General features: G+C 37.0%; 2 protein-coding genes and 1 long non-coding RNA gene across 7 annotated transcripts; 1 reads left to right on the forward strand and 2 right to left on the reverse strand.

Annotated features, from left to right (window-relative positions):
* Positions 1 to 742: 742 nt before the first annotated feature.
* LOC135796520 (cGMP-dependent 3',5'-cyclic phosphodiesterase-like) lies at positions 743 to 3,484 on the reverse strand. Its single transcript, XM_065308571.1, has 7 exons — positions 3,272 to 3,484; positions 2,559 to 3,222; positions 1,867 to 2,500; positions 1,623 to 1,800; positions 1,435 to 1,566; positions 1,123 to 1,382; positions 743 to 1,063 (listed from the first exon to the last, which is right to left on the reverse strand). Exons 1-7 carry the CDS (start codon positions 3,482 to 3,484, stop codon positions 835 to 837), a joined length of 2,310 nt encoding a protein of 769 aa, XP_065164643.1. The 3' UTR covers positions 743 to 834.
* On the forward strand, positions 3,173 to 4,157 carry LOC135796522 (uncharacterized). Its single transcript, XR_010549355.1, has 2 exons — positions 3,173 to 3,229; positions 3,289 to 4,157. It is a non-coding gene; the product is annotated as an uncharacterized lncRNA (long non-coding RNA).
* LOC135796518 (inter-alpha-trypsin inhibitor heavy chain H4-like) lies at positions 3,685 to 8,269 on the reverse strand. 5 transcript variants are annotated; one of them, XM_065308567.1, is made up of 12 exons: positions 7,991 to 8,269; positions 7,091 to 7,254; positions 6,756 to 6,998; positions 5,928 to 6,692; positions 5,626 to 5,868; positions 5,175 to 5,566; positions 4,859 to 5,100; positions 4,705 to 4,731; positions 4,605 to 4,631; positions 4,484 to 4,528; positions 3,891 to 4,380; positions 3,685 to 3,811 (listed from the first exon to the last, which is right to left on the reverse strand). In XM_065308567.1, exons 2-12 carry the CDS (start codon positions 7,238 to 7,240, stop codon positions 3,751 to 3,753), a joined length of 2,685 nt encoding a protein of 894 aa, XP_065164639.1. In that variant the 5' UTR covers positions 7,241 to 7,254; positions 7,991 to 8,269; the 3' UTR covers positions 3,685 to 3,750. The 5 variants fall into 5 exon arrangements, with proteins under 5 accessions (XP_065164639.1, XP_065164638.1, XP_065164640.1 ...); XM_065308566.1 differs by having other exon boundaries at positions 7,091 to 7,259; XM_065308568.1 differs by lacking the exon at positions 4,484 to 4,528 and having other exon boundaries at positions 7,091 to 7,259; positions 7,991 to 8,268.
* Positions 8,270 to 9,938: the final 1,669 nt, after the last annotated feature.

Here is a 9,938-nt window from a genome sequence, read left to right on the forward strand (position 1 = left end):
TTGGCCGGCCGCCTGAACCGACTTGGCTGCCGATGGCATACGCTTGCCGCTGCTTCGCCTGGCACGCTCCGCTCCCCCTCGCGGAGCCCACAGCGACAAACGGCGTTGCGTCAGCGGGCGTCACTTCGAGATGCTCCCTTCTCGACGCCGACGCCGTCACCGCCGCCTGCCTGCGTGCCAGCCTGCTCCTTCCTAACATCCTAGCCCGAAGATCGCATTTACTTTTTATCCCGCGACTCGCGCGCGTCCTGGCATCCTTCCAACCGCTGAGCGCTATAATACGATCCCGAATGTCGAACATTTGTTCCACAATGGAAATCCACGTCACGCGAAACTCATTCGGCAGAAACAATGGCTTTCATTTGCATTCCAAGAATACTGAAAAAAAAAATCCACCGATGCAATGTCACTTTCGTTATGCAAAGCGTGCAACAAGTACGCGAGCCGCGTGCACGCAGCATCTGCCCATTAGTATTCCTGCACGTTAAAAACCAATAATAACCAGAGAAAATACAATAATTAATAATTAATAAATAAGCAATGAATTGTGAGTGCGCGCGCGTGCCAGTTACAGTTGTTATGCATTCGCAGCCTCAAGGTCATCGCGGAAAATTGTTGTTACCTGTTGTCTGCATGTGGTTATTAATAAAAACATTGCTTCGTATTTCTGCTTGCATTGGTGTATGTGTTGCGCCGCCTCTTCTTCGTCACATGACAATACTGCAAACCTATATACATTCACTATAGGCAACTGCATATACATTTATTACTTCATACATTATTTGATTTTTGACTATTTACTATGAAATAAGAATTTTAAAAAATGCAAAAAAATTAATCATCGTAGTCATAGACGTAAGACTCCTCGGTTTCAACGTGATGTTCTTCTTCAACAGAATGGAAATTAGTCATGCTGAGCTGATTTCCCATTAACAATTCGATTGAAGTCGCGTCCGATGGCACACGCTGCAAAAAGTGTGCTTTGGAAAGCTCCCAGTTTGTTATATTCTCATAAATAGCATCAATGCAGAAGTGCATATCGGGATATACCTTTACTAGCAATCTATAAAAATATTAATCATGACATTATTTGTTGATAGTTTAAAAAACATATTCACTTACTCATAAGGCGGAAGAACTACATCTTTCAGTAAATTAATTTGCAGCAACGGTATGCGAGCTTTTTCTCTGTCCATCATTTCGTTTGGAACTTTTCCCATTTCTCTCTCCAAGTCACCCTGTCTAAAATACTCTTCATACATTTGTGCAACCGCAGTGCGGACCGTTCTCCAGTCACGAACGTGGTCAACAAAATCACCACATGTCATTAGTAAAGCACAGAAGAGTAACTTGTGCTCTAATAGACGCGGTTTGAAGTTTTTCTAAAAATGGCTGTGTTGAATGCATAAAAATATTTACATGATAATGAGTTACCGTTAGTAGAATTTCTTGTTTTTTGAAGTGTTTTAAATGTTCCGCATAATCAGTGGCAATTATATTGCCTCGAATCATGCTTACTATACTCGAATAGTCTTCCGATGAAAAATTAGCAAGGAAGTTACAACCCTAGATAGAAATAAAGTTGAGGTATTTATTACAGAATTATCAGTTAATAAACAAACCTCTGAATTCAATATAGTCATTGTTTGTGCAAAGTGATGGGTTTCCATAATTGATCTTGAACTGGAATATAGACTTGCAAATGTTGATTCTTCTACCGTTCTGAATGGGTTTGACATTCCATGATGATCAACGTTGTGGCAAATGGCGGCTATCAATAATGCTATTACATCTAACCCTCTAAAAATGATTAAAACGCAATATATCAATATATTTAAAAAGGTTATGATAGGTTAGGTTACTTACGTCAAAACATTTCGCTCCAATAATTGCAAATAACATACCGTTGAGTAGATAAAATGCGCGACGCTGAATGCATGATCATAATTATGATATGGATGATTAAAGTATCCTTTCTGTACCAGAACCAAAAACTTTGCCAGAGCTCTTCGTTCCAACTTATACTTTTGGATAAAATTTAAATCTTCAAACATTTTCATCATACACACGCCAATTCGATGATACGGCACGGTACGAGAATTGAACGTTGGAAAATTGAATCCATTCAAATCATGTCTTTGCGCGTTGAGCAAATGTTCTACCTCCGCTTCACGAAAATCAAACTGGAAGAGAAGTAATTTATTGGAGATATCATGCCGAGCATTCTTTGCGCGAAGTTGCGTCAACATCTCGCACTGAGAGATGGCAAGAGCAACATAGGTTGCAAAGTAAGATGTGATATTTTCATCGAAAACATTAAAATCTCCCCCGAACTTGTTACGCATCTGTATACAACCAAGTACTTTCTCTTTGTGAGGTATTGGGAAGCATAGAATGTTGCGAGTGTGATATGCGCATTTTTCATCGTCACTTTTGAGGAATAGAGGATTGTCATGAGCATTTTCAATATTTAACAATTTGTTCTGTGTATATGACATTCCTAAAATATATGTAAAACTTAAAATATACTCGTAACTTGAGTAGAAGGCTGTAAAAACCTATAACTCCTTGATTCTTAGAAACTACATCCAAAACAAGTTTCCCATTGCATATTACATTGGCTTCAAGATTCTTCTGTTTTTCATCAATAAAATATATGTCGCATCGTTCGCTTTCGAAAATGCACTTTCCACGCTCCATGATCTTATTTAATAGTTGCTCTCTGTCATTGAGATTGTCAAATAGGACTCGCCCGATTTCAAGCAACTCCTGCAAACGTCCTTTGATCTTACTTTGGCGTTCGAAAGCGATAGTACTCGTCAGTATCGGCAAGACAAAACGAAAACATTCTTGAACAATATCCTTAAGAAATATTTTCTGACGTGTTGAGTTTATTATGAAAACAGCAAGACTTAATGTTGAAGTTTCCTCGGCTATCCCGTTACGATGCTTTTGTTCAAAAATTGGATAAGCCATGATGTCGCCGCCCTCTAGATCAAGTTTCAACGCTTCTAACTGCTGTAACAAAACAGGCGGAAGATTTTCAATTGCAAAGTTTACTCCAGCTTTATTTTCTCCAATGGTGGCTATTGCTGGGTCACTAGTTGGTAGTTGAATTTCTGGCTCTAAGGCATGAACGCCCATTACTTTTACAACAGCCAACTTGGGAAGAACTTCAAAGAAAGCCATAAATGCGCAGTCGCACTCAGCTTCAATCATTAACTAAAAGGTATCTATTATTATTGATTTTAAAAGGAACCTTAATCCATACGTAGCAATTGATTTTAGCCTCCAAATCCATCGTACATTGGTCTTTTAAAGACTCGCACAGCAAGAGAATCTTCGATGGATCTGTTGCGCGCAGATGTAACAGAGGAGTTTGCATTCGCTCGCAGTGTGTTTCGCTGGGTTTGTCATAGGGGGGCGGAATAAATAGTGCTGGCCGTGGTTTGCGAAATAGGTTATACTGACAAAAATCGTCCATTTTGGTAGCGATAATTGTATCGCTTATATTTATAAACGTTAAGAAAAGGTCTGTTAAAATAAAACTGAAAAATGAATAGTGTCAATGTCAGTATAGAATATCTGAACAACAATATTTTAAATCCCAGTCTGTCTCGAGCACTTCACATACTAAACAAAATTAAACAATAAGTACATACACACTCTATACATAAAACAGTATTTGCAAAACAACTTTATTTTAAATACCAAAATATATCCTTACAACTAGTAATCATGAATAAAAAATTATGGTTCTGGCGCTTTCTCCATTGATCGGTATTTTTTCGAGCAGCAGACTCCAGCAAGGCTAAAACAAAGAAAATGAATAAAGCATTTATCAAATATAAAGTATACTAAATTAAATATAAAAAAAGTATTCCACGTACTTATCACCAATAATACAGAAATAATCCTTGAATGTTTGTGTTGAAGTTAGCTGGGGGTACAAAGCCTCACAATCCTTAAGAAGAACGCACAATCCTTCTTCGCTCTTGGGATCTGTACAATCTTCATCCAATGGCGACGTTTCATTGAACCCAAGCTGATATTTGCCTTTCAAGAAATTAAGAGTGCCGTCAGGATTCATCTTTTCTTGCAACCATGGTAACTTTTGGGCGTGTTCTGGAGGCAAGGTCACTGCTTCCTGGGTTGTAGTTGATATCGTGATGGTGGATGATTCCGCCGCTATCAGCACCCTAATATCAGCATCCTCTTCTGCAATGGGATGAGAATCAACATGTTGATTAAAAGGTGTTGCTGGTCCTGCACTCGCATATCCACCGCCGAACCCAACAGCACCACCGCCGAATCCACCTCCAGCAGTTTTTGTTGACATTGGTCCTGGATAAAACATTGCTGGTGCGGGCACTCCTGAGACTATAAAAAATAAATTATAATGTAAATTTGGTTTTAGATGAAGCTTGTTTTGATGATCCAAGTCAAATTGTGACTAAAGAAAATTCTGCAGGTTAAAACTTACAACGTATTCGTGAAGTAAGCTTTTTAGGTACAAAATGACTTCTATCTGTTTCCATGAAATATAAAATTCCCAATGAATTAGTGAACTATTACTGAATTTCATTTAATAGAAATAAACTTACGTGAGTATTGCGGTTGCATCGCATTCACTAAGCACGAAAAATAAGTAAAAAAAAGTGATGTTAAGAAAATAGAGTAAAAAAATAAAGTTCAAAAGTATACCTGATAAGGGTAGAATGAAGCTACGATCTATAGATAAAAAATTGCGTGACATCAATAAGTGTGCACCAAGGTAGAAGAATAAGCATCAACCAAAAACAAGTATTAAAAGAAAAGACGTTAAATATGTTGTAAAATGTATAGTTCGGATACTTACGACCAACAGCAGGGAATGATTGCAATGCATACTGTGAAACAGGGAAGTTAGCCTGATCGGCAGCTTCTGTCTCTACTGGTTTAGATGTGGCATTCGGTTTTACAACAACCAACGAAGTAACGGGAGTTACAAAAGAATATTTTTTTGCCAAATCAAGCGCTTTCTTTTCATACTCTGTGGTATTGCCAACTGCAACATCTTTGGCGTCCAGATAGCGTTTAATTGTCATGTAAGCCCATAGCCTGTCAATATAATTCAACAAGTTAGTGATCAATATTTACTATTTTACGACTTTTATGGCTTTCATTTTGGGTACCTTTCAAGTTGACCTGTAGCCCTTTGTACAGAAGGCAATAAATCAATAGGTCCGTTGCGTCCCCACGACACTACCTTACTAGCCTCTTTGTTAAATTCGTTTCCGGGGAAGGTACCGCAGACAACAATCTCGGCGCCGCCGTACAAAATGGGAAACTCGGTGCGTGTTAGACTGGTCACATCAGGAGTGTAAACAAATTTGATGTTGTGTAGTAATGGTGATGAGATTTCTTTATAAAAGTTTTCAAGTTGAAGACTGGCGTCAGAGTCTTCGTAAATGTGTCGAGCAAAGCCGGTGTTACGCAAAGAAAGTTTTTGCAAAAATGATCTATCGGCACCGGTACCAAAAGATAAAGAAATAATTGGCACCTTTGCAAGATTTTGTTCTTGGATCTGAAATCAATTAAATGCTTAAGTAACAATATGTGCTAAAGTGCTATGGTGAAGTGAACCTGGCTGATAATATCCGTTGGCGATGTCTTGCCTACAGTGGGATCACCGTCAGTGAGGAAAACGATTAAGGGTTGAGCATTCTTGTCACCGGTTCTCGTCTGCCTCAGTTTAACCAAATGTAAACCAACACGAAGTGCTTCGTAAATGTTGGTGCCACCAGTAGCAAACATCTGATCAACATATTTGTTAGCCTTTTTAATTGTGTTATTATTAACTGGATACGCAGGCGGAAAAGAAACATCCTGAAAATTGTAAAACAATGAATAAAAATAAAAATATAAAATATAATTTTAATCCTTACCGACAAGTCAAATATTTTATCTCCACTGTACCAACTATCTTCCGAACTTGGAAACAATGTGCTTTCTGTCGGTGCATCTAAATTCCATACCTTAACATTTGTATTAAACTCGACCAAATTAAACAAATCTTTAGGATTGAGTTCTCCAAGAATATTGTGCATGGCGGTTTTAAGTTGGTTCATTTTACGATCGTACATGCTTCCGCTGGTGTCCAACACAAACACAACATGTTTATCTAAAGGTTTCAAATCTGAGGGAGCAAAAAAGTGAACAAAGTAACCATCCTTTACTAGAACCTCGCCACCCTGTGGATCACGCTCGACGTCATATTGCACCACAAACTGGCCACCAATACCTTCGTTTTCTTCCTTGCCTAAGCCCTGTGCAATTTCTTTCTGCTGATTATAATCAGGTTTAAAGGTAACCCTAGCTGTTTCCGGTGTGGGGTGTTCAATGGTTGCTTTAGGATCTAGCTTAGGATTTTCTTTAATAATTTCATTGCCCGAGCGTAACGGCGGCGTCTTAATAGAGGTAATTGGGCGCGACTCCATAATATCGACTTGTACATTCATATGCTTCACTAATTGGTTCGGATGAATGTTGAGAACAAGTTCGTAGCGGCCATCTTTACGATCAAGAAGCTCTTCGTAGTTGAGATAAAACACGGCTTTACTCTCCGGCTCAACATTCACACTTACGGTGAATTTGTTTGAATCACGTGCGGATACTGCAACGTGAGCAGCACCAATACCAGAAAGAACGGCCTGAAGAAGAAATTAACCGATTTAATTAAAAATATGAATATAAAACAAATTGACTCTGCTTACGTCGTCGTAAGTTTGTTTAGCCTTTTCTTTTTCATCAACGTAAGCGGTATAATTTTTTCCACCAATTTCCATGATAAATCCGGAAATAAAAGCTTGATCAGGAAGAACGATAAAAAAGGTAACTTCTTGTGCGATGGGAGCCTCGTTCTTCACTTTGCTCTTAACGAGAGTAGAAGAGAAGCGGTTGGTGACGTTAGACATGATATCCATCTCTTTGATGACTGGAGACGCAACTTTTCCCAGCTATAATTACAAAACCACAAATTTTTTGGTAATAAAATTTTTAAAATGTTGGTGCGAGTTAAAAGCTAGTTAATGCAATAATAATAACTCACCTCTCTGAGTGTAGTGCCTTCATTTGTTTCTGTGGTTGGTACCGTATCCGTAACTACAACCAATGTTTCTGTTGATGATGGTGGACTAATTGGCGATAGTGGAGATGCCAATACAAGCGGCAAAAGTGCTAACACAAATACACCACGCATTTTTGTGCTTACACCTTTTCTAAAAACAATAATAAATTAGTAAATATTGCAGAGCATTAATTTTGACAAGTACTATAAAACTATTGATTCAGAAAACCTTGGTTGAACTATAGTTGTTGTGATTTAACGCCTCAATTTATTGCTAGCCCTCACAGCAACGCGTAATAACATTTGCGATTTATAAAGTGCATTGCAAACGCAATAAAACTCAACCTTCACCTCGACATTGGAATCATCCTCTCGCTTAATTAATTTCATTAATACAATACACAACTCCTATTTATGGTCAACCGCTTATCGATTCGAACGTGTTATGTAAGTTTTTATGTGTTTATAAACAAAGTAATTAAATAACTCTGAGAAGTCACGACGCCATGTAAGATTTATGATTAGCAGTAACTTGCTAACATCTTAGTTTATAATAGCCCATAATTAGATTTTTGTTTTTTAAATTAGGTTCATCGCAATAAATGAAATTCCATTTTGACTTTTATATCCACATTTGTATAATAAATATAATTATCTTCAGTTGAACGTGTTAACTTCAATGAAAAAGCAAAAGCCGGTTTTCTATTAATAAATAAGCACATGCAAAATTTAGAGTTAGCTTCAAGGTCCTTTCACATCGGGATATTTATTATCCACATAGATGAAATCTCTTCCGCGAATCAAATCATGTGCATTCAGTACAAACATGTTACTTTCGAGATAATGTGGGAAATACGAAGTAAATATTTATTAATTGCTTACCTTCGGAATATGGCAAATTAACTTGTTAGTTGTTGTTTTGTTCAGCGTCGCTCAACCATCAACCGCCGACGGTCGACTGGAAACTGAACGTTTTGACCGATCACGGTAAACACTTTAATACATGCCGAAAAGCCGACGGAGGACTAGTAGGAGCGTGGTGCGAGGATGAGTGGCCCTCATGAACTTGTTGCAAGCTGATCAGAGTTGTATATCTCCCACTCGGACAGAGCTGATTTATTTATTTATTGCCGTGAAATGCGACCGGCACTCGGTGCGGACGGTCACGGTTTATCCCAAGATTTATTTGCGCTGTGTTTTCTATACACAGCGTCGACTGTTGGGTATTTCCAATGGTGAGCGCGCGTCAGAAGTATGGACAAGTGAACAAACGTACGCTAAGTAGTTCTTGTTAATATAGTTTTTATGAATGAAAAAGAATATAATTTATTACAAGGAAATAATCAAGTAATGAGGCGTACACGTATATATGATAATTTCAATGCAATCATTAAAAAAAGTCCACCTAGCAGGGACGTTACAGGCAACAGATTAAAATGCACTTTGCTTGTGATGTCATTACTTAAACGAATTCCGATCGTTTATTCCAAGTATACCCTTGTTTGTTTATATCTAAATAGACTGAAAAGTAAGAGATAATTGTAATCAGCACAGGACGTACTTTACTGCTAGCTATTTATCAAATGTCAAAAGATTATCAAGAAAGGTGGCGAGACAAAAAACTAAAGTAACAAACGTCTATCAAACTTCTGCGAAATACAATATTAAACATCAAATACACAAACTTTACCATAACATTATACTTTACTGCGCATGACTTCATTTAAATTTGACACTTTTATCTGCATGCTACTTTGTGTGCATGTCTGTATAATGTTTATCAATACATACTCTTAATTGATGATTCGCAATGAAACACATGCGTCTAAGACATTATTGAAAAACTAATATTCTCCGGCTTATCAACGATAAAATACATTGGTTGATAGGATTGTGTTGAGAATTGTATAATAACAATAACATATGTTATTATTAAATTAACAAACATGAAAATAGTTGAGTAATCTACATTAAAAAAGCCAAATGCATCAAATTTTATTGGCCTTGTAGTTTCTTTGCACAACCTAATCAAATCTTTATTCCATTTATTTTCGAATTGAACAAGGTATTGCAAGCGCTGTGAAGTTTTAAAGGCCTGGACTTTAGTTTTATCGTATTCGTGCCGAATGTGCTGACATTTAACTGCAACCACAGTGCCTAATGCCTAAAACAAACAAAATGTTAATAAAATATTAATGTTCAAATACATAATGTATATGTCATCACTTTACCATTCGAAAAGTCAAATTCGAAATGAGACAGACTGAGAAGAACGGTGTGAATCTATTCCGAGTGAATCCTATTAAACTTTGTATAAATCCTAATAAATTTTGTGCAGAAACAATGATCTGAAATAACATGTGTAGCCCAAAATAATTGTTAAATTTTTCACAAGCACTCCGTTTTGTATTTAACAATTCTAAGTGAAGTTCAATTCTATACAACACGCGTCTACATTTAATATCATTCATGTTAGGGAACTTATTTGTGAATTCAGTTGAAAACTGTTTATTCCATAAGACAATTTTCCATTGTAAATATAGCAACACTTGCCACTGCAATACTATAGTTACAAAGGCATAAAACTGTGAAATTTGCTTTAAAATATAGCCGCTAGGAAATCGATAACCCCAACCGAAGTATCCAAGTACCAAAATTAGAATAAAGAAGATATATAGAACAATCGTTTTAAAATTATGCAAAGAATAAAACTTATTGTAGTCAGCATTATCATCTTCGTTCTTATTAAATGTCTCTTTACTCAAAACATGAATGCGTTTGATCTCGGCCAAAACAAGTCCAAACTGTGAAAGAATATTTGTTCTAATAA

The sequence above is a fragment of the Atheta coriaria genome, unplaced genomic scaffold (assembly GCF_025399875.1).
Source record: "Atheta coriaria isolate IRGN ID8LTWV9N9 unplaced genomic scaffold, Caltech_Dcor_3.1 hic_scaffold_7_pilon, whole genome shotgun sequence".
In the NCBI taxonomy this organism is placed as follows: Eukaryota; Metazoa; Arthropoda; class Insecta; order Coleoptera; family Staphylinidae; genus Dalotia; species Dalotia coriaria.

Bases quoted from the DNA above. Each gene is read 5' to 3' on its own strand.
- LOC135796518 (XM_065308567.1), bottom strand. From the start codon at position 7,240: ATGCGTGGTGTATTTGTGTTAGCACTTTTGCCGCTTGTATTGGCATCT. The intron at 5,101-5,174 runs GTACCCAAAATG...TTATATTGACAG, and splicing joins GCTACAGGTCAACTTGAAAG to GCTATGGGCTTACATGACAA. The intron at 3,812-3,890 runs GTACGTGGAATA...TCTTTGTTTTAG, and splicing joins TTCTGTATTATTGGTGATAA to CCTTGCTGGAGTCTGCTGCT.
- LOC135796520 (XM_065308571.1), bottom strand. From the start codon at position 3,484: ATGGACGATTTTTGTCAGTATAACCTATTTCGCAAACCACGGCCAGCA. The intron at 2,501-2,558 runs GTTTTTACAGCC...CATATATTTTAG, and splicing joins TAAGAATCAAGGAGTTATAG to GAATGTCATATACACAGAAC. The intron at 1,801-1,866 runs GTAAGTAACCTA...AATCATTTTTAG, and splicing joins TTGGAGCGAAATGTTTTGAC to AGGGTTAGATGTAATAGCAT.